A 24,403-nucleotide genomic window follows, 5' to 3' on the forward strand; every position below is an offset into this window, starting at 1 on the left:
ACACTCATGTAGACAGTAACAGAGTGATCTAGGGGGTTGTATAATTGTAAAGTATTGTTAATGTTAATTTTCCTGTGATTGAACACACAATTTGATTTCTTGTGTATTAGTGTAATGCCTCAGAAAAATATGGTTTGGTGAATATTTGAGAAATTGGCTTTTATTTTCTCAGAAACCTTTAAATCATCTTTTGAGATACTTTCATTAAAACAGAACTTGTTGATTTAATTTTTACATTGCTAAATTTTCTACGCTGTGTTTAGTGTTTTGCATATGTCTTTTATTAGTAGTGTTGAATATCTCTTTGCTGTATCTTTTTATAGTCTGTTTCTTACAGTGCATTAGCTTATTTTAATTTTCTATCTTTGCAATATTTTTTTTCTCAGTGTATTTTCCCCTTTGTCCTGTTTCATTTAGTGCTCTTTTTTCTTCTTCTCTTAATCTCTTTGGAAGTTTGCACTGTTTGGCAGGTACCAGGTTGTGAGGGACAAATTTTGCTCAGCGCTCTTCTGGAGCTACTGAAGGCTTTAGGTGAAAATGTGATGGAGTTTCCATGTGTATAAGATTCACGTATATTTCTAAGATAATGTAAATTGTGGTTTGCTTTGTAGGGAGCACTTAGGCCTGTAGGTAAGCCCATTGAAATACAAGAATTGTGCGTGAAGACTTGCCTACAAGCATTAAGTTGCAAGAAATAGTACCCTGTGTTTGTTCAGTAAATAAATATTCTCATATATCTTTGTTTTCATTTATTACTTTGTAATATTTAACATTATAATAGTTGTACTGACATTTAATCTGAAGACAGATTAAAATGAATTATTTTAATGCATCTCTTAAAACCCAGTCTTGTGAATTCTTATTGCAGGTTTTATTGTTGCAGAGGCCTTGGAAACTTGGACTACATTAGATAGTCCAATAAGATTTAATTGACCATTCATAGAAATACCGTTAATTTATTTGGATGTGTTTAACTTTCAATATTATATGAATGTGAGAAACAAAAACATCTGTGGCACTTTCTGTGGTACTGGATTTGTATTTTATTCAGTGAGTCAGAAATGTTTCTGTGTAATAAATCAGATTTGAAAAGTTTGTCTTATTGCACTTGACTTGCTAGTATACAGTCTCGTGCATCTTGCTATACCAGTTATTTATTTGTTATGCCTAGGTCTTCTTGAAGTGTAACTCTAACATAATTTTGTAGCAGTCTCTTTCATTAAGCTGAATTTCTAATATTCCCTACACCGTCTTTTTTCTTTAACTGGCTGGTAACGAATATTAAAAATCAAGCTACTTCTCAGTGAATATATTTTATGATAAAATCTCGATGTCTATCTTCATATGTATGTTGGTTAAGAATAAAAATATTCTAACAGTACTGTATTTTATCCCCATGCTTTCAGATATGTTCAGATATATATGTCAGAGTTAAGGACAAATTTATCATACAGTGTGGATTTATTTTAATGTACAGATAAGGTAGTCTAACATTCCTTTGTAGTGAGGGTATGCAGCTATGAGTAGCTAGTACCGCAGAATAAATTATCCTCCTGTGTTACTTTTCAGAACATCTTTGTCTTGTCTTCCTGTGCAGCATACAGTTTTATTCTGAGGAGACCAGGTTTTAGATTGTTTCATCATTTTCAGGAGCACAGGGAATTGGTGCATATCAAGTTACTTTTCAGTGGCAGTTTTTATTCCATACTGAGGTGGAGAGCATTAGGAGAAGGCAGTTGTTTTGTAAATATGTAACCCGTGATTTCTCTATAGGAGAATATTTGGCAGCATTGATGAAGTATAAATTTTTGTGTTGAAGAATAATAGAAATTAATTGCTAATTTTAAAAAAGCGCATATGCCATACGTATTAGATCAGAGTGTTTTAATTCCTGCTTAGTCTGCTCCACCATAAAGTGGTATGGCACATAGCATAACATTTTTCTTAAACTACATCTTAATGTAAAATTTAAGCATACACAATCACCACCATCCCCAAGGAGTAGTTTCTGTTCTCTGGTAGATGGATCTATATTCTCGGGAAGTAACAAAACATTAAATCGGCTTTAAGTTAAAAATCTCATTTCATGTAGAATTTGAATGCTACAACTAATTTATCTGCAACATAGAAAAATAAGAAATCAATTAAAAACTCCTAGTATGAGTTTCTGATCAACTGCAGATTGGTAGTGCAGATAATTGTGTTACTAAATCATATCATGTTCCTGTAATGGGCATACAACCAGATTTATTAATCAAGTTCTGGTTATATTTTACACCAGCTTAAAATATTCAGGTTTATTTTTTTCTGCCAGCATTATTATATTTTATAACATCCTTTCTATATACTTATCAATGGAAAAAGTTGTAAATGATATAAAATTATTGCAAGATCAAAGAAATGTTTAGTAAGAGTATTTTCATATTCATAGAATCATGATTTATAATTACATAAACTGCCCAATAAACACTAAATAATAGAGTTCTTAATTTGCAAGAGGTAATGTCTTGGGCGTGTGCAACATCTGCTTTTTTCTCACCAGTAATAGGCTTATCCCAGAAGCTATTAAATGTCAAGTACATTTGTCAAATTCATTTTTCTTTCTCTGAATATATTTATCTTGCTGTCAGCCACAGTGCAATCCTGGTGAACAGCACTATCAACCCCAGAGTGATCCTCATTTAAATAATGCATCCTGTGGAAAGCAAAGCTTGATTTCTCTTGGATTAGTGTCCTTTGCTCCTTGAATTCTCTTCTCGTTTGCCTGATACCTGCTTTTCTTTCTTATTACTCTCACCTCCAAGAGTCCTCTGTTGTAGCTTCCTGTCCTGGGAGAGAGACTGCTTACCTGCTGACTGACACGGTGGTGGTGCGTGTGCCTTCGTGCCTGCTGATGGACTGACCAGTATGCAGAAAGTAACAGCGGAATTCTGCTCGACTTGCTCTTAGTGGAGCCAGCACTTACCATCTCTCCCACTTCCCGTACTGACAGATTGTAGAGAGACCATGCAGGAACTCATTGATCTTTCAAACTTTGTTGTTCAGCTTGGATCAGAAATCACAGAGAAGAAATGCACAAATGAAAAACAAATGAGTAACCCGCCAATTTACTACTTTAATGCAGAACAATGGTAGAAATTTATTTTCCCACCTGGTCATTTAGAAATGCTTGCCATTTTTGGAGGATCCTCATAGTAAATCAGATGTTTCCAAGGTGTAGGAAACATCAGAGTTGCAAGATCAAATGCTGTAGGAAAATCATGGTTCTTATTTTTTTTTTTTTAAGTATTAATTTATTCACGCAGCACAGCTATGTAAGAGTAAAGGTCTGGTTTTGGCTTTACACAAGTGACACTTTAAACAAAAGCAGAAGTGGTGATATCTCAGTGCTGGTGTACCAGTATAAAAGTATATCTGGTGGGGCAAGGAATAAATGATAATGTAATTGTCTACCTGATAAGGATGTTCAGATATTTCACTAAAATGTTAATAAGCATAATGATGCAACCAAGAAAATAACCAGACCCTAGTGACTGACGTGTGCTATGAGAATGCTGGTGTTTTTACTCTTCAGTTTTAACTAACCTAGCTTGAAATGCTAACTTCATTACCAGTCTTGCATATTTGTTCTGATCTTATATGAATTTTTGGCAGGATGTCTATCATGAACTACAAACTGATTTTAGAGTCAGTCTTTTAGAGAGGAATTGTGTGAGCAGCACATACTCAAGTTTGTTTTAATCTTGTCAAGTTCTTATCAAGATAGTTCCTTTGGTACTACAAACTACTTACATGCTATTTTAAGAGGAGAAAAGATGCTAGGGTTTTGTTTCCTGTATATTCAGGCTTTGATAGGGATGGGTACGTGATTTTTAACTTCTCGTTGTTGCGTATCTCTTTGTCCATCTTTGTTTTGCTCTGCATAGTTAAAGATGAAGATAGTTTCTTGATTCATATAAGAAACTTTAAAAGTTCTGTTTCCAAAGTGAAGGCCCGAATGTGTTTGCTTCATGGTTTATTATCATAGTGGGTGTTAATAAAAAAAAAACACGTTTTAATCCTTTACTTCCTTATTTCTTCCCTCTCTTTCATTCTCTACACAAAAAAAAAAAGAGTGAATAATTCTTTGTTTTAAAAATTTTGTTCCTACAGCATGAACATTTTATTGTTACCAGCAGAAGTCACTTAGTGCGTGCTTTGTTGTTGTTTCATGTATAAAAATGGAGATACAGTTTAATTATTTAGTTATCTCAGAAGTCTTTTAGGTGTTCTGAAGTATCAATACTATGTATGGATAAAGTACAATAAATTACAGTACATATAAAGAGTTAAAGTTGTAGTGGAAAGCAGTTTCATAATGAGTTACAAAATGGGTCCTAAGTGGATTACCTTAGTCACAGTACCAAAGTATTAGGTAAGTAAAAACCTACCATGTGCTGCTTTCTTCAGGGAAAGGTGCTTTTGTCCTGATGGGACTTGATATATGTCTATATTGATTATACCCTTAAAGTCTCCTGTTTCTGAAGGAATATCAAAAAAGGGTCCCACTTCATCAGTCTCTTCTGCTTCCGTGTTGCTGTCATATGTTCTACAAGTCTCGCATTAGTGTGAATCCCAGCACTTGTCCCCAGTGCACTTGATAGATTTTTTTAAAAATCTTGAATGTACTGTAGAATAATTTGCAGGGAACTAGTCTCAAAATTTCTGCATCTTGCAGACTTCATGCCAAGGTTAAAAGCTGGGGACTTTATCTGATGTTCATGAACTAAATTAAAAGAAAAAAATGTCTTTGAAAGGAGATGATTCTGTTTGATCTGACTTGAAGATTTCTTTGGGAAGCTGATCTGGTACTATAGCTGCCTTGGGTTAAACTAGAAATTCTAAGTACGTTTTCTTCTATTTACTTGTGTAAATATACCTGTGTAAATTTAAATTAAGTGTATTTACTTAATTTACTACATTAATTTTCAGTCTTCTAATACAATCTGCTTAATACCAATCCTTTCTTAGCTTAGCATCTAATAAAGTTTTTTTCTGACTTGCTGATAGTATGCCAAAATCCAGAGTGATAAATGTTGAGGAAAGCATTTTTTAATACATACTTTGCTACAGTGCCAGTAGATGGCACTAAAACAAAGACTTGCTTAAAGCCTCCCAAGGAATGATAGATACTGATTGTGCACAGAGTTCTTGGAATTACAAATTACAAAACAAGTTTGTTTTGCTGTAGGTATTTTTTCTACATATATTTTAGCCATGTTTTTTTATTAAAAAATTATACTCTTTCTTTTAAGATAAATCCTACCTGCATAAGAAATAATAAAATTTTCAGATGTCATAACATTCAAATTATGGCATGCATATTTTTACCTTCTAATCCCCAAAAGTTTTGTTACCATAGTACTTATTATATTGTGAACTATATTCAGACAACTGTAGAAATGCAGCTAGTTTGGGGATTGGAAAGTGATGACTGACAGCTTCACAGCATTTTCTTGATCAGGAGAGGACAAGTCGCTTGTTTTTAGTTAGTCAACAAAATACATGTCTTCGCGTGGTACTGAGTGGTGATTGTGTGGCAAAGGGGGTTGACTTATTCACTGTTTTTTTAACCTGCAAGTAATTTCCTAGAGCAGGCAGACAATAAATTACAGGGAGGTCCGTAAGCTAACTTAATATATTAAAAAAAAAAATCCTCGCTACAGCTTTCCTTTGTTAATAAGTGTCACCTGCTAGCTTTATAAAGCTATTTTGTGTATTGCCATCTTTTTAAAAATACTGCATAGATTTGCAATAGTGGTCTGCCAGTGATAAATATATTTAAATAATAAGGGAACAGATTGTTTGTGATAATAATGGAAGTGTTTTAAATCCGTAATTGGTCACACTAAAAGCAAGTAGTAAGCTTTCAGCGATGTGTATGTAAGATAGCCTGTCTGAATGCTCTGTGAAACTTTGAGGTGGTCAAAGTCACATGTGATTATATAAAGAAGTAAATGTGAGAATTTGTATCGTTACTTTGGAGGTGATTATGTAAGGTTGATCAAGATAAATTAGTTAACATTAGGAAATAAGGACTAAACCTTGAGGTTGAAGGGATTTCAGTCTACAACTTCTGTTTATTTTCACCTGAGGGGAAAGTAGGATACTACTGTCTCTACCTGCATTATAATTATGTTGGAATATTAGATAATAAAAATTCAATAAATTCACACTGTAGTGTGCTGAGATACCTCTTGCAAATTTCAAGTTTGTTGTGTGAGTTTACTTTAGATAGATACTTGAAATGGAAATTATCTATGGATGAGAGAGGACCAGTGGCATACGGTTTTCTCATGTGTTCTTAAGCATTTGTGGATGAAGACTCTTTGGGTGGCTTATTTTCAGAGGAGGGCCTGGCACGTTTTTATGGCTGCCCCTTACATTGTCCAGCAGGACAAAACTGATGCTTTACATTTACATAATATATAATATATATTAACTAATAATATGTTTAACTGAAAAGCCTCACTCGTTACTTTTCATCCCATTCACTGATTTGAATCAACTGCCTAAAAGTTAAAATCTTCACTTTGTAGCATGTTTGTCAGATCACTCGTTCACTTAAGATTTGAAGTACAGTACATTCTCCCCTTGAAGAAAGGAGAAACCTTCAGCAAGCAGTAACTAGCATCTGACTCTTCCTGCAATACTGAAATTGATTTACTAAAACATGCTGAATGACATGACCTCGTGTACAGACTGCTGCTAAGTCATTCGCTATAAAAATAGTGTTTCACTATAGAAGTTGTGGAAACACAGAAGTGCATTCAGAAAATGAGTCTTCCTAAAAAATAAATTGTGCTTCAGGTTTCGTATGTTCCAAAAATTTTGTGATTTGAACTGAGAGAAGCTTACCTTCCATCACTGTAGGTGATACAAGTTCTGCAGGTTTACTCAGATAATGTATATTTAGTCGTATGACTTGGTTTTGTTTTTGCAGAGAATGTGAGTTCATTTTCTTTGGTAATTCCTCACAGATGCGTCACGGGAAATTCTGTAGTGGTTGCTGATAATGTAGAGATGGTTGCTTTTTGGTTGCCTTGTTGAAGTATGGACCCATTTTTACAGCAGAGTGGAGAATTGAGGTGCAGCTACTTTCTCCTTCCTGTGTCTTATGTTCACTAGGCTTTTTGATTTTTGGAGAATGTTAGTTCTCAGCTGCAGGAAGTAGTCTGAATCCTCATTGTTGTGCCTATTTACAAAGGAACTGGAAGATGTATCATAAAATTGTTAGCTGCTTTATTTTTGAAGTGTTGTGGAAATTATGTGGACACCTCTGTCCTTTGCTTAATGTAGTAAAGGAACAGACAGACTTTGAGAAAGTGCTCAACATGTGTTACTTGACTTACTGCTTTTTCAGAGAAATTCTTGGCTCTCTTACTTAAACAACTGAACTTACTTAAAAAACTAAAACTTACTTACTCTACAATCTGTAGGATTGTCGAGCGGAAAGCCTGTACAACCATGTGAAAACTGTAGTAGTTCAAAACTTAGGGTTATTTGCAGGTGCATTATTTTATAGTCAGTTAAAAAGTTATGTTAGAATATAAAAGGAAGAAGAGTGGTTCAGAGAGAATGCAGTATTTAGCAAATATCAAGTACATGAATATGGAATATGTTAACGATGTATTTGAGGGCTAGTATTTTCTGTGTTCTGTTTGCAAAGCAAGACCTAAAGTGCACATTTCCCCCCATTTAAACAAATCTGATGAGGAGTGGAAGTAATAGAGAGTTTGATATTCTTGTTTTGTTCCTCCTCCCTAGTTGTCATTTCTTTCCATTCGAACTCAATTATGGAAAGATAGGCAGTAATCCGATGTTATTGGTAAAAACTAAGTGAAGATTTTAATTCCACCTATGGTGCTTCCTGTGAACCCATAACCCTTTGAATTGCAGTATTTTCTCAGGCCAATTACGATGTGCTGTCACTACCTTCACAGAACTTATTTCTGAAATTCTTTGTTTTGCCTGTTCAGGAATAATTGCATTAGTTATTGAACAAGCATTTCTGGTCTCAATTGAATATAACCTGAATATGTACAGACAAATTTAAATAATAATAGATCCATAATATATTTATATCATGCTGGCTTTAAATCCACTCAGCATTTTAGTATTCAACTAAAAAATTTAGGACTGTATCTTGTGTTTTCAACTATTACATGTAAGTGGAAAGAAAATTAACGTTTTGGGGGGTGAGGCAACAGTTGGTCTAGGCAGAATCTTAAATGCTTGATGGTGTGAAGCCTGCACTTTGCCTTCAGGCTGTTTACTTCCCTGCACTTCAGGCCTTATCCAATTACCAGGGTAGTCAATTGAAAAACTTGCATTAGCTCTGTAACCTCTGGATCTTTTCTGTAATATGTGTGGAATTCATTATATTAGTGCTCTCTTTGTTTTAGCAATAAGGGAACAGAAAGAAAATTCACTGAAATAGTCGTATAGTCTATATTTAGTAATTGCAACATCAGTGGCCACAGGTAACTGCATGATTAAGGAACTGAAGTGGATTACCATAACTAGAAAGCTTATAAAAATGATTAAACATAGTTACCCATTTTTTAAAGGCTTACAGTATGGTATGATTTCCTGTCTCCAAGTTAGCTTTGTAGAAGGTAGTCTGAGAAGCTTCCATTATCAGGCACAGATATGAGAGTCACGTAAGTGATGCTTTAGTGTATCTGCTGAATAGGAAATCAGAACTGTATGTGAATCCAGCATGGCAGATTTGAGGGAAACTCAAAACTCAAAACTGACATTTCATTCAACTTCTGTATACTTAGAGGAATCTCTTTTTGTATGTATTTATTTTGCGAATTACTTCTTGGTTTATTGGTACATTTTGTAAATGGTCCTTACATTTTTCTCTAAAGTGAAGCTTCTATGAAATGTTTAACTACAAAGTTTGTACATTCCTGTACAGCGTGGGGGTGGTTGAGTGCAATGTTAAAATTTTGTAGTAGAGTCATTTGTAGCTTATTTTGAAGTGAAAGAAATTACATCATTTTGTTTATTTTCTTTCCTTGTAAGCAAAGTATGTTGATCGTAGCTATTGAGAATATGAGTAGCTTGTCCCTGATACCATATTGTTTTAGCTAGTGTAGGTTTTACATTTAAAGAAATATAGTACATACATATTTTTACTGGTTTATATAAATTCATCTACTACTTAAAATAAGTTTGAGATAATTATTTATATAACTCAGTAAAAATGTCTGTAAACTGTTTCAGATAAGCTATGAAATGTTAGATACTAGTTGATTATTGTGGCTAGTATTTAGATTTGGGGGGATCACTTGTAAAGACAAATTTAGTGAGATGTTTTCCTTTGTCTCTGTAGTTATCAGAGACTGTTACAGACGATTGCTGTACTCGAGGCTCAACGTACTCAAGCAGTTCAAGACCTTGAAAGTTTAGGCAGACACCAGAGAGAAGCACTGAAAGATCCTATTGGATTTGTGGAAAGACTCCAGAAGAAGGTATTTCAATGGGCATTTCTTAAGTCTTATTCAGATTTTTTTTTAATAACCAGTAATTCATTATTTGTAGGAATCAGAATTCCATATATACTTGCACAGAAACATTAGGAGCTTGAAGTCCTTTCTCTGCTGAGCAGAAAACCCTTGGGCTTATAAAATCTTTGAGAGAGGTCTTCAAATATTTTATTAGATATGTTTTCTTTCCATTGTTACATGGAAATGTAATTTTTAAACTTGTAATGTGGGTATTTTAAGATAACCTGAAATCTACAGGTGACTGCAAGTGCTTGGTTGTAAAGCCAGGAATTTGTAACTTTTCTCATTAGAGAAATTAAATGACATTCTATGAGTGAATTTGGTAGTGTACTTTTGAAAGAGTAGGAACTATAGTTCATTAAACCAAAATGGACATTAGAAAACATACCTGGAAGAGTGCTGGATAATGTAACTAAAATACTGTCTGATGGAGGAGAATGATTTTTGATAAAGAATGATTTTCTTTTCAAGCTTAAAATGTGTAGTAACAGAGAAACTAAAAAAAAAAAATAAATTTTAAAGCTTGAACATTTTGCCACATCTGCCAGTGACAAACATGCTTGACCCTCTGGTCTGGTAGCAACATGCTGTATTTCAGTGGAGAATTAAATAAGTATTTTATGATGCCCTTTCCCTAGGTTTGTAGAGACCTTGGTTTAAAGAGAGGTCTGACCTCAGCCTATTGGTTTCAGTGGTTGTTTAGTCATTACATTTTGAGATGTATTAATAACATGTAATAGGATTGCATTTGATAATCGTTGTATCGTATAGGAAATACTAATGCTAGTTGAAGGCATCTGATGTGTTTATGTCTCTGAATCCAAGGAAGGATACTCTCAAGGTTGACCATAAAATAAAGTTGTAAGGCTTACATCAGTTGTGTTATAGTAAGAAGACAGCATAAACACTGTGAATTGTGCTTTGATTTCCTTGAAGGGATTTGTTTGGGTTTCAGTTTATCAGATAATAAAACTTTGTGTTTTCTTAACCTTAAGAAAGTTACAGGTAGTGGGCAAGCAGTATGTCTAAACAAAATAAAAGACAGGTAGACAGCAACAGAGTATTGAAGTCAGAAAACACCTGATTTCAGCTGTGAAACAAATTTTAAAGCTTTGTGCTCAATAAGCCATCATTGACCGTGCCGCTGCATATTTTATATGCACTGTTGTGTATTACTCTTGAAAGAGATCTTCTCCTGAAAAAAAGTGTGCTTCATGGCACTTTAAAATACTGATTTTGAATTTTGCATTTAGTTGAAAGGCAGGTTTTCATAACTTTATCATAACTTTCCAGGATTCATAGTTCTTTGTTGGGATATACAACAATTACATTAAGTATTGTTTATCACTTTTCACATTTTTTTTCAGGTCGATATGGGTCTTCCATATCCTCAGAGAGTTGTTCAGCTCCCTGAGATTGCCTGGGACCAATACACCACTAGCCTTGGAAACTTTGAGAGAGAATTCAAAAACCGAAAACGTAACAGTAGGAGAGCAAAGCTGATTTTTGACAAAGGTAAAAGGAGAATGAATATATGTTACAAGAAGCAAAAGACCAGCACGGAGGTTTAATAATTCAGTTCTTGTGTTGTTTGCAGTAGGTATACCTGCAAGACCAAAAAGTCCTTTGGATCCCAAGAAGGATGGAGAGTCTATTTCATACTCTGTCTTGCCTTTAAGTGATGGTCCAGAAGGTTCTACAAGCAGTCGTCCACAGGTAGTTGTCACAAAAGGAAAGATAAATTTTTACAAAACAGTAACATTTTTCAAATTATGGGGTATGTGGATAATTTTAACTGTTACTTTAACCGTTAAAATTGATCATAAAATTCATTCATGGATCAAATTGGAGACCCTGTGTTTTGCTTTAGAACAGTTTTATTTCAATTTTTCGTGCATGTATTTCTTTCAGTTTTGATCCTTACTTCGGAAAAGGATCAAAGTCAAGTTATCCTAGCTGTACATTTTCTAAACACCTGTTCCATTTTATATACTGTATTTGAGCAGATGATAAGAGGACGACTTTGCGATGAGACCAAACCTGAAACTTTTAACCAGCTGTGGACTGTAGAGGAACAGGTAATGGGAAACTCTTGCACATTGGTAGCTGCAATAACATATGTGATAATAATGACAAACATTGTAATAATATTTACAGTAATTAGAAGTGAAAGTCACATGTATGTAGATACCTGTCCTTTGACAACTTGTATCTCTACTAAGAAAAATGTGTGTTTTTTCTGTTGTTTGTGCTTGATTTAGAAAAAACTCGAGCAGTTGCTTCTGAAGTATCCACCAGAGGAAGTAGAGTCCCGAAGGTGGCAGAAGATAGCTGATGAACTGGGAAATAGAACAGCAAAGCAGGTAACAAGTAAAATGCTTGATGAAGTAATCCCTTTTGTTGATTATTTTTTAGCTTTTTAAGAAGCACTGATAAGAGATTTTTTTTAACAGAAAATAAAAAATCAAATTAGAAATAAATCTAGATACAATAAGTCATAAAATGAGAAATTGGAGAAGAGGTTTATTTTTGATAATGTTCATAATTAAATCAATAAAACCTATTTTGATAGAAAAAGATTTGACTGTTTATGCATTGTTTGAATATTCTACTGCATATGGTAGTACCGGTATCAGTCACTGTATCCCAGCAGTTGGTATATAATTTCACAGTAGTTATAATTGTAGGTCTCTCTTTTTATAACTGCAATACATAAAATTCAGTACCTTTTCAGTTATCACTTTTTCTTAAAAATTTAACAGCAGGGTCTGCATTTCGCTAATAACAATGTGATTCTTTTAATCTCAAATAAAGAATTTTAATAGTGCCCCAAAGCCCATGACAAAACTGCCGGAGATAGTTGTTCATTAGATTTTGACAGCATCCGTTTAATTCTTTATAGCAAGTATAGTGTGTGACACCATTTGTTCTCAGATTGAGTTACACTGGAGTACTGAATTTCCTGCACCTCAGTACTGTAAAATGGGCAGACATTTTAATACTTGCAGACAGAAGAATTAGTTTTATACTGGGGCCCACATCCACAAAAGAAGTGGAGACACTGAATGTTTTTGCATCTGACTTTTAGGGATTTTTCCACTAAAGCAGCATACTTTCTCCAGTTTGACCAGAAGGTATAAATAAATAAATATGCTGATGTTCCGTGTTTATGGAACTTTCATTTCTCCTATTTCACTAGTATTCTTTTGCATAAAACAGTACTTAAGTGTTTCACTTAATACAGCGTTACCTCATCTCGGGTCATATCTATGCTTACAGGTATTTATGCTTACAGGTTTCTACATACTGGGAAATTAAAATGCATGCTTTTTATTTCATAAATAAAATGCAGAAGCACTTTCTGTATGCTAACTATACATAATTTATCTGTTGCTGTTAAGAAAGAATACGTTGAGCTTCAGCAGGTAACAAACTACTGAAGCTCTTTGCTTCCTATCCCTACTCTTGGTAGATTTCCTGTATAATTTTTAAACAAGAGGCATTTTTTACTCTTAAAGACTTCAAAGTGTCTGGAAATATGATAAATGAAGCATTGCAGGATAGGTAATGGTTAAAGTAGTTGTTGCAGAGCAGAAAACGACAATTTGTCGTCTTTATATTCTGAACCAGTGTAACGATGCTGGCAAAGCTTTGAAGTGAAGGCCTGTTATATTTCATTTGACATTTAATTGTTACTTGTTTTTTGCTTTTTGTTTTTAGGTTGCCAGTAGAGTACAAAAATATTTTATTAAACTGACTAAAGCTGGTATTCCAGTTCCGGGAAGAACTCCAAATTTATATTTATATTCCAAAAAGGTGAGACAATATTACAACAGAAATTCCATTTTTCTTCTTGCATTTGCATGCAAATTGAAACTAAAATATTAATATTTCAATGGACTTAAGCCTTGATTAAGGCTTTCTCATTCACTAGCTCCACATTGCATGTATTTCTTAATTAATCTATTTCTTTTGCCATTAGCAATGTAGAGTGAGTTAGGAGTTATTCTAGTTTCACATCAACACCTGTTAATTACAGCTGTATTGCATAATCACACCAAGATGAAGTGTCAGAAAAAAGAATGCTGCAGTTAGAGTGCAGGCTGAACTAACAAAGCTGGAGCATTGGACATGGGGGGTACTTTTTCCTTGTTTGTAAGTTTATTGTAATTGATATAGAAGAGGCTAATGAGAACCCTATTGGAAAAGGATAAGGAGCCCTCTGGTTCATATTGTACAGTCATCTTTTAATTAACAAAAACATATGTGAGTGTGTATAACAGCATCCTAAGCTAGCACATTAAATGAGCATTTAATTCTGAAATGTCATCTTATATTTTGATTTGCAGTATATATGACCGTTAAAATGAAAAGGTCATATAAATGACTATTAAAATGTAATGTTTTTCCTGATCTTGGAATGGGTGAGAAAATACGACCCTGAGAAATCTTCTTAATTTGCAAAAGCATAGAGAAGACCCTAGATTGCTGTGCAGGCCAGTCGTATATTTTGATGTAAATCATGTAGTACTCCTGGATACTAATGAGAACCCTAGACATTTGAAGAGGGAAATCTCAGCATGTTTTTGCTGTTGTTTTTTTGCTAACAGTGTGTTTACAGAAGTTGTTTAAAACCGGTTACAATCACATTTTATAGAGCAACACTGATTATTTTTTTTTTTTTTGCATCCAGGTATCTGTGATGTTTTCTGATAAGGAATTAGAGTAAGCCTTGCACTGATACTGAAAATGCATATTTGCAAATTTAGTCCCTTGAAAGTTTGGGACCTAAAGTTACTGTCAGATGAGTCTGATAGGAGATCTACTAATGCTTGTCTGTAATGATGTAAAAGGGTACACACCCCCACTTGTCTACTACTTTTCTCTGAAATTACTGCAAAGAATGAGTATCATAGACTTTCCATTTAACACGGTAATGCCATTTTACTTCCACCAGTATTTTAATCTACTATTCTGCTCTATAAACAGAGGCAGGGAAGGCACAGACATGATTTTGTCTGCTGCTTTATCTATTGGAAAAGTGCTTTCTGGCAGAAGAACCCAAAAAGCAGCTGCAAACATTGATACCTTAAATATTGTGGTGAGATTTATCTATTAGAGCTCTACATTCCTTGTACGGTTTACCGTTCTGTGGGGCTAATTTCGAAAGGGGGGTGAGGGGTGAAAATTGTTTTTTGAAAATTATAACCCTTGGGGTTCTTTGTGTCACCTTATAATTTTAAATGACCTTAGTCATGTGTTAGGGTTTTTTTGTTTCCTCTTGATTTTATTTGGAAGACTGTTATTACAGAGTGCAGGGCAGCAGACCACTGTATTTGCTGAATAATGGGAGCATTTAATCAGTACGTGTGTGACACTAACCGTGTTTTCCACTAATCTGAACAGTGATCCATAAAGTTCTTTAGCCCTGCTGTTCTGCTTACATACACAGTATAATCAATACTGAAACATATTTTACAAAATTTTCAACGTTTTCAAGCTGCAATATATAGATTTTAGGTAAACTTATACATAGAACAAATGTAACGCTCATGTCTGTTTTCACAGTATAATTCATACCCATAACACAGTATAATTCATACTTGGTAATAAACCAAGTTGTAAGAGTAAGGTCATTGTCCCTGATTTTTATTAAGGTAGCTTCTTCATTTTTTCTTTGTAACCCACATAACAAAAAATACAGCACATAAAATCAAACAAATAGTGTATGTGGGGGGAATTGAGCTAATATAGCTGTCTACTTAGAGCACTGATTGACAGCACCATACCAGGCTGTAGTTATTCCCAGGTCTCCAAAGCAAATAACATAATGTGGCAGAAAGGAAGTGCAAGGGGTACTGAAAGCCTGGATCCTGCTTATGCTGTGCTCATGTTTGTTTCAATACTGGGTGTGTGTATACACTGTAAAGTGCACTATCTGCTTTACTGCCAATAATAGAAATATAAATATTGGATGCTGATACTTAAAGTATGCATTTTTGAGGAAATAAAAACACAATTATATGTGACGTAAACAATTGTGTCAAAAGTGATGCTTCACAAGGGGAAGGTACTTCTGTTTTTCCATGGGGATTGCCTAGGCTGCTCTTTTGAAATGGTTACTGGGTAGGTGAGAATGCTATTCAGTTCCTTAACATCTTGTTGAAGTTGCTGTGTGTGTCTCCTTGTATGAGATAATGTCTCTTGTGATAAATGGCGCAGGAAATCAAGCACGATGCACCAGTTTATTTTCCTGTTCAATGTTATCAACTGTTGGTGAAAATAGAATCAGTGATTTAGGACTACAGTAATCAATTCTTCAATTACGGCTTATTGGTTTCAGTTTTATGTTTATATTCTATCAGTGCACCTGCCTTTAAGCTTAATCCAAAAGATAAATTTCCCAAAGGAAAAATGATTTTTTAACTATCTGCTCTTACATAGTATTTTAGTTCTTTCTTCACCAGAAGCAGAATCATATTAAAAACAGAATTCAAAACCCATAACCATATGCATAATACTGCAACTATTTAAGCATAGACATGGTTTTCCTTTCTTGAATTCCAGATCTAGTATTGTATGCAGATCTGTTTTCCTTATATTAATGGAAAATTTAAATCAGTGTGTCAGCTCAAGCTAAAATACAGCCTAACCTTACAAATTGAATTACTTTTGGCGGTATGAAATCTTAAAGGAAACCAGAAAGGAAGCAAAACTCAGCAAGTTGGTGATTGTAAGGCAGAAGGTGGAAAAATTCAATGCAACGGGCACTATATTAGTCTTAGAACAAAACGGTCATTTTTATTCCGTGCATTGTGCTCCTACAGATATGAGGTACCAGCTTCCAATCGTTATTATTTCAAATCATTCCTTAAAATGGGGCTAGTCTTAATTCCTTGTTATACTTCTGTCTGCAGAGCTCCATTCTATCTAATATAATTTATGGGATCTTTGCCTTTGCTTTTTAAGCTGTGCAGAACTATAAAATAATGTTATGTATTGAATCCCGGTTTAGAGATAAATGGTTTTATTACAGTGCTACAGGTTTCTAACTGATTTTAGGAGCCTTTGGGATAAAGCATCTTGTATGAAAAGAGAAAACATTAACTTGTAAATATTCCTTATGCTTTGTCTACGTGACAGAACCTAGACAAGTCCTCTGTTTTATAATTAAAAGAAAATGTTTTCCATGCTTACAGTTTTTGATTTGCATTGTTTACTTTAAATTGTGGAATGTATTTAAGATGTCAAAATGCTGGTCTGGAAAGGAGCTAAGTAAAAAGTTGAGTCAGTTTCATTCACTGATAGTTCTTCTACTTGATATTTAATATTCTTCCGTGGGGATTAAGTAATGGGGGCTGAGTGCCTTTAAGTAATACACTTTAAAATTGCTGTGCATTCTACACCTTCAGACAGCGTTAGATACACACTAATGGAGTAATTTATCTGTTCTAACATTTCTTGGATTCCTTTTCCAGTCAGTGGCAATGAAAAAGAACCTTCAGAGACAAATTCTTTCTCATATAAACCTCTTTTGTGGTGGAATGAAAAGCCTTTAGCAGTAGCATTTTCTTACCATAGAGTAAGAAAGAAATCTGGACAAAATTAGCCTAGACTAGCATTTTCTAAGGCACAAACTAATACACGAATTTGATGATGTGTCAAATGTGGACTGGTTTCTTGGGTCTTGAATGTGTACAAAAGTACTTCTTTGGTTAGTCCCACACGAGAGCCATCCCTTAAGCCTTGGAAGTCTTTTAATATCTTTGCACTTTGGTTCTCAGTCTTTAAAATTGTATGTTTTATTTTCTATTTTTTTACTGTTGTGTCTCATTAATTTAGATGGTGGGCTTTTTTATAGCAAGAGCACTTTCTTGCTGGGTTTTTAGCAGAGAAGCGTTCCACTCTTCATCTGATTTCACTTACTGGGGAAAAAAGCTCCGCAATATGAAGCTATACGAGGCTCCGATATAGAGGTTTAAGTAAAAATAATGGGGAAGATGATACACGTTCAGTGCAAAATAGTGATTTTTCTGACAAGGTTGTATTGATGAGGATTACTTAAAAGGTAATCAAGCAATTTCTTTATAAATATATTATTTTTCCACTGTAGTCATCAAGTAGACGGCAGCACCCTTTAAATAAACATCTTTTCAAACCTTCAACTTTCATGACATCTCATGAACCCCCAGTTTATATGGATGAAGATGATGACAGATCCAGTTTTCACAGTCATATGGATACTGCAGCAGAAGAGGAAGTATCGGTATGTCATTTAAATCAGTAAGCAGATGTATTCCTTACTGTCGTCTTAACTTGTTTATTGTACAATATAAGGATGAAGCATCTTTGTCATAAAACAAATATCATCAATTAAGTCCTAAATTGTAGTCAGATTCATGGGCCATTTTGAATTGCAAACACATCGTTAATGTAAAGGTTCACAATTCCAGAAAAATTAGACCAAAAAAAGAAAGGAAATAAATGAAGTAATAAAAATTTCCGTCCTGAAACAACTTCTAAAATGTTTTAGTTTTGCATATTTTCAAAAAGTGATCTGATGTGAGATTTGTTTTAAAATCGTACAAACTAGCCAGGCATGATTCTGGGTAAAGATGTGTGGTATTAGACAGGTTGCGTAGTGTCTTGGTAAAGCTTGAGTTCCGTTGGCATCATTGCTTTTTTGTCTTCCTCCACTGACTGAATTTTTTTTCAATCTGCTTGAAAACATGAACTAACAGTCTGAGTCCTGAAGTGGCAAATACGTGCTTTTAGAGGCAAATTCCAGTAGATGTCTTGTCCCAATGTGTCATTACAGCGTGTAGTGTTCCAGTTTCCTAATTTATCACATGCAGTAATAGTACAATGGTTTAGACACTTCTTACAACCATATGGGGGACTATAGTTCCTATATATAGGGATCCCAATGCAAAGATGTTTGGCAAGGCTCACAGCTGGTGTGAATCACTGTGGCTTTACTGTGTTTAGACTGAAGGACCTGACCTGTTAATTTTTTTTTTGTTTTGGAGAGCCTAGTGACATCTTGTGTGTGAAAAGCTTGTTGCATAACAGAGGCATTAAGGCTGCCCAGGTTAAGTCCATTCATTTACTTTATTGACTTTTTTTTACATGCACTGCATGATCTTCCTTAAATTATTACATTTGCTCATTTATTACCCAGTCTTAAATCACATTTTCACTCCTCCTGTCTCTCAGTGATGGTCTTTTTTCATCTACAGGCATTTCTGATAACTTATTTATTTCTAATAAGAATCTTAAAAGGCATGGAAAGAAAAATGTGTATTAGAAGAGATGCCGATTACTATTATGTATCTCAATGGAACTGTTTTTGATCACACATTCCTTTGTTCTGTATTATTCTTAAATACATATTCTGTTCTTAATATTTTCCTAAAACTTTCTAAACACTTTTTTCCCCATGGTGTCCTAACTTTAGTAAATAATGAGCACCATAAACAAACTGGGATTTATTTTCATTTTGATAGAAGTTGCCGTTTTTTTGCAGTGATAATGGTGGACTTGTGCCCCTTTTTTTTTTTTTTTTAATTTGGCTTAATCTTTTCTTTCTTCACTAGTGCAGCATTTCCAGATGGATATATTTCTGGCTTGCAGTAATGTAGAAAGACACAGGTGAGCTCAGTTACGAAAAAGATCCCCATTATCAATGCAAAATAGAAACAATTTGGAAAGAAAAAGAGATCATGAACTATAATCAAAATAAATATACTGGAGTCTGTTCTAATGTTAAAAATCAGATCTCTTAGTTACAGTCAGTGTCTCAGAGAAAAATACTTTGTATATTTGGTGTAGCGAGAAAATTATGGGCAAGGTTTTCTTTGATTTCTTTACAATGGAAGTACCAGGTGCTGTTTCCTTGTAAAAAACAAAAGATTATGTCTGGGTATTGCAAGTTGACTGGCATAACCATTCTTCAAAAAATTGTTGTGGTATAGATTAATTATTCCTAAGTGAAGACCCTCTATTCTTAAAAGAGTGAATTTATTTTTCAGTTATAGTTACTTCATTTTGTGAATAGTCTAATTATTCTAGAACACAATTTACAAGAACAGAATAAATTATTATAGGATTATTATAGCATAGTTTATTCAATATACAGTTATATTGTTCCAGGCAGGTTTTTCTCAGAAAAACTTAGATTTGCATAGAAAGTGAATCCCTGTTTTATATGAAAAGAACATAGCTTATTACCACAGAGTTTGTGTCATTTGATCTTGTTTTTTTTCCTGAATATTTGCAGTCTAGTCCTCAAAATAGTTTCAGAATTACAATTAAATAATTGATACAACCTTTAGAAATTTAGCACTAAAGAGCATGCCATTTTCCCTCCCTTCCTTTAGTAAACTTACTAAATATAGCATACATTCTTCAAACTTCACAGTTTCTTAAAATTAATTGAAAGGATGTGTGCAGGCTACATTTGAAGATTTTATTACTGTCTCGTAGTTCATTTTCATAACTGAACATTCCTACCAGTATAGGATCTGAAAACTGTTGTAAATCCATAGAGACCTCTCTTCTTTGAAAACTGTTGATAACTACCAAGTACAGCTGCTACAATTAAATAGCCACCTTGAAGTAGACATTTGAATTAGAATGAGAGCTTCTCTGTTCTCATAACGTACAGGTCTTTAAGCTTTGCTGAAGAAAATTGGATGAGAAAAATCAGAATGTTGTGTTTTTTATTTAAATAGAGAACTGTGTTATGATTTTGGGGGTACAGTTATATGCACTGGCATATAGGGATACAGACTTTCATAATTTAGGAAGCGTAGCAATCTATTTTATTGAACTATTAAGACAACATGAAGTGAATGGAAGGAGGAGTGAGCACGAGACGAAATAACCCTGCAACTTTCTACTCTTACAGTCATGGAATGATATTTCTCATCACTTTTTATTCTTACAGGTAAAGGTGAGAATCTAATCTGTTAAAGATTGTTTTCAGTTAAAAAGTACGTAGTACGTATAATGAAAGCTTGGTACTGTCTTGATTTATGGGTCTTTTAAACAAATGGCCTCATGCAAAAATTCTTAAAACTCTGAAGAATTTTTGGGTGTCATCAGCTTTTTATATTTTTACAGTTTTGAAAGTACTTCTGAACAGTGATTGCAACTATCCTTAGAATAATATTGCTCCATGTTATTCCATAGAATAGTAAAGGGGAAGATCAACGAAGTTGATAAAACCTACCTGAAATTTTAATACTCAAATTTAGTCTTTACTGCAGTTGCCATTTTGCCTACAGTATACGAGCAAGTAGATTACATACAAATTGCAGTAAGGCATCAAAGATGAGAGAAAAGCTGGGTTTTAAGATAAAGGTCTGCTGTCTCCTTTATCCTACTGCTAAGCAGTTCACCAGAAGAAACTTATTTGCAGGATAATGTTTTGGTATAATGCAAATAATAAAGAATATTTAATAAAAAATGTAAGTTAATTTTATGTACTTTTTTTTGCTGTGGTTTTAAAAATAATTTCCCATTATGTCTCTTTGAATATATTGCCAGCGTTTTCCCAGAAGTTAGTTAATTATACTTACTGATTTGTGAAATATGTAGGTACATTTCTAAAGAATATTTATCTTTTTTTAACCACGAACAGGATGAAGAGAGTATTCCAATAATGTATCGTGATTTACCTGAATATAAAGAACTGTTAGAGTTTAAAAAATTAAAGAAACAAAAATTACAGCAGATGCATGCAGAAAGTGGATTTGTACAGCATGTGGGATTCAAGGTAAGTTTAAGTGATGTTCCGTTACTCAGCAGAGTGTAGAAGTCTTTGAAGATAACATGGTTTAGATTTCCTAAAAAGGCTTTGTTTAGTATAACAAGTATGGTTCTGTAATTCTTTTTCGCTGTGTCTGCTTTCCCTCATCTTCTTTAATCAAAACAACTCAGTTAATCCACTCTTTCCAATGCCTCAGGTTTCATAGAATATATGGAATATTGTATGGAAATTAATAAGCATGTTGTCTTTTCCTCATTCATAGTATGGAAACATGGCTCTAGAGCTAGGTTAAATCACTACAGAATTCCATTTGGCACCATACTCTGGTTTGGCAGTGATTCATCGACGATAATTCTTATATGATTTTGGAGTCATTTTTCCTCCACCTTAGACCAAAGAAAGGAAAAAGATACGGAATGAGAACAGTAACAGATTAACAATTTTTTGATTTTTTTTCTCTACAGAGAAAAATTGTACCAGCTTCATAATCATATCAAGTAATGCTTGCAGAAGTTGAAGCAACAATATAAAACAATGATTATGTGAAAATAATATAATAAACAATGAGTTAAAACAGTGTGTTATCCCAGTGTCAGCCATTAATAAACGGTATGAAAGAAAGGGCATTCTCTCAATTACATTTTCTGGTTTGCAAGGGGATTTCCTGTATAACTGTGTGCTGTGTTGGAACAGCTTCTTCACCTTGTTAGAAGTATTAGACAAGTAGACTTATTTTCTAGTAACCATTTATATAAGAATGCAAAGGTATTCAGCTTAAAGTTCAGTTCAGAACAATGGGAAAATTGAGATAGCCTCATTTGTTGGCACTGACAGACTTACTCATGTTGTTAGACTTCCAAGGCTTTTCTTTTTCTTTTTTTCCCTCCTTTTTTTTCCCTTTTTTCTTCTTTAAGTTAGTGGGTTTGTTCCAAAAAAAAAAAAATGAAAACTTCAGTCAGACAGAGAGCCCTTCTAGGTTAGAAGCTAGTTGCTTTCTTCTACATAAAATTACACTGAAAAGTACATTTGGCATTATGCAGTGTCAGGCATCCAAAGATTGAAAGTTTCTTTGCAACCCCAATTTGATTTTATTATTCATTATAATCTATGAAATTATATGATTATATACTGTTTTCCCTCAGCAGTGCTGCCTCACTCAGCACGCAGGCTGGATGGTGCTCACCTAATAAGCAACTATTCAGAACGCTACTGGTTCTGCATGGCCTTCAACCTCATTTACTACACTTTATTCAAACTCTACTTTGAATATTGAATTATTGAATCTCATTTTGGATTTTTATGGCTTTTATTGCTATAATATCAAAATACTTTGCAAATACTATTTTCTTTCATAAAATGAAAGGCATGCTATTATTTGTCTCACAGGGGAGAGGGAAGCTGGAGCACAGAAATCAAGATTAAGGGTTTCCACTATCTTTTGGCTCTCAACTTGAGATAACTGGAACTGTTTTTAATTATAACTTAGTATCGTATTGAACTTGATACTTTCAGAGAAAAGCCCTAAGTATGCCTATTACTTCTTTATTATCAGCCCTCAAACTCTGAAAGCTGTCATTGTCACAGCTGTATCCCTTACTTTCACAGATTGATTGTGAGGTGTTTGTAACCCTGAGTGGTTTGGTTGTGCTTGGGTGAGTTGCTGTGCAAGTGCGTTTCACAGATGACACCCAAAGTTCTCCCACAGCACTTCATGTCCTGAAGGAGGATGAGCTATGTGAGCACGGGCTCGTTTTCCATGTTTCTCTTTCCTTTTCTGTCCTATCTCTGCAGCGATGTTGATGGTTTAGGTTTTTGCAAGTTCTTGCCTTAAAGTCCCATTCTCCAAGTTTCTTTTTTTTAACCAAATCTCTTTGCATCTCTGCTCTTCTTCTCTATCATCGTGAATTTTTCATTCAGTATTGCTGATTCATTTGTAGTTCATTTTTTTCCTCTTCATGCCACATTCTTCTTGCACTTAGATGCTCTTTAAGATGTACGATTCTTCTGAGGAGAATAGTTCTTTCCTTCTCACTCGGTTTAAGATTTGGGCTTCTGTTTCCTTATCTGAACCTGTTATCCCAGTTCCTTTCCAACCACCTGGCTTTTAGTTCCAGCCCACCTATAATGTGTAACTTTAGTATTGGAAAGTGCCTCAGTCTGACCCTTGTGTCCCTACCTACAGCACGTCAACAGCCTCCGAACAAACTCTAGTGGTAAAGTTTTGCTCCTGTCTTCTGTCCTGGAAAGTGAATCCATATTAAGGCATTACACATGGTTGGGCTTAAGCTATAGAAACATCTTTCAGCTGTGTGAGGATAAGCAGTGACTACAGGCAGGACTAGGCCTGCTTTTGTTGAGCAGGAGGTTAATGTCAGTGTGGAGCACTGGAGTAGTGGGAAGCAAAACGAGAGAGATTGATCAGTCCTCAGGGTTCTGGAGGGCCTGTCCTGGAGTCTGAGGACTTCTTTATCCCAGCTACATTATGGTCTGTGAGGAGAAGAATTCAGCTAGCAGTAATCGTCATATATAAAGACAGAGAATTGTATGTTATGTTGGTGCCATAAATACTAACCCTGTTACTAACGTAAGTGATTACAGTTGCTTTTTCCAATGCTCTTCAATCTGTTTCATAGTGTGATAACTGCGGGATTGAACCTATTCAGGGTGTTCGGTGGCACTGCCAAGACTGCCCTCAAGAAATGTCCTTGGATTTCTGTGACTCCTGTTCTGACTGGTGAGCAGCATATACTTGTATTTGGTATTTGTAATTACCGTGAGTATATCAATGTGGTATTACTGCTGTGTACATTGGGTACCTGCTCCAGCATAGGATACATCTGCGTTGGGTGAACTGAAAGATACTTAAACATATGTTTGTGGGAGATGTACATCTAGAACATGCTTGGAAAATATATACAATAATAATACAGAGGACAGATTAAGTTTACTACTGTTAAATAGTGGGGGGCAATGTTTTTTTGTACAATAATTGTTTAGTATCAAATTTGGTGACTGTTAATGACTGTTAATATGATCACTGAAAGATGTTTATGAAAGTTAAGGAAAATATTTG

The 24,403-nt window shown here is 34.4% G+C and overlaps 1 protein-coding gene across 5 annotated transcripts in view; it reads left to right on the forward strand.

Annotated features, from left to right (window-relative positions):
- Nucleotides 1-24,403, forward strand: part of ZZZ3 (zinc finger ZZ-type containing 3) — a 62,637-nt gene that overhangs the window by 34,611 nt on the left and 3,623 nt on the right. For 4 of the 5 annotated variants that reach the window (XM_067001714.1, XM_067001716.1, XM_067001715.1 and 1 more), the window contains exons 4-12: nucleotides 9,383-9,521; nucleotides 10,925-11,072; nucleotides 11,155-11,273; nucleotides 11,564-11,635; nucleotides 11,819-11,920; nucleotides 13,278-13,373; nucleotides 17,671-17,823; nucleotides 21,202-21,336; nucleotides 23,964-24,064. In XM_067001714.1, the coding sequence (XP_066857815.1) occupies nucleotides 9,383-9,521; nucleotides 10,925-11,072; nucleotides 11,155-11,273; nucleotides 11,564-11,635; nucleotides 11,819-11,920; nucleotides 13,278-13,373; nucleotides 17,671-17,823; nucleotides 21,202-21,336; nucleotides 23,964-24,064 (1,065 nt within the window). The remainder of the gene's footprint in view (nucleotides 1-9,382; nucleotides 9,522-10,924; nucleotides 11,073-11,154; nucleotides 11,274-11,563; nucleotides 11,636-11,818; nucleotides 11,921-13,277; nucleotides 13,374-17,670; nucleotides 17,824-21,201; nucleotides 21,337-23,963; nucleotides 24,065-24,403) is intronic. The other variant, XM_067001717.1, reaches the window with a different exon arrangement.

Source organism: Anser cygnoides, chromosome 8, assembly GCF_040182565.1.
Source record: "Anser cygnoides isolate HZ-2024a breed goose chromosome 8, Taihu_goose_T2T_genome, whole genome shotgun sequence".
In the NCBI taxonomy this organism is placed as follows: domain Eukaryota; kingdom Metazoa; phylum Chordata; class Aves; order Anseriformes; family Anatidae; genus Anser; species Anser cygnoides.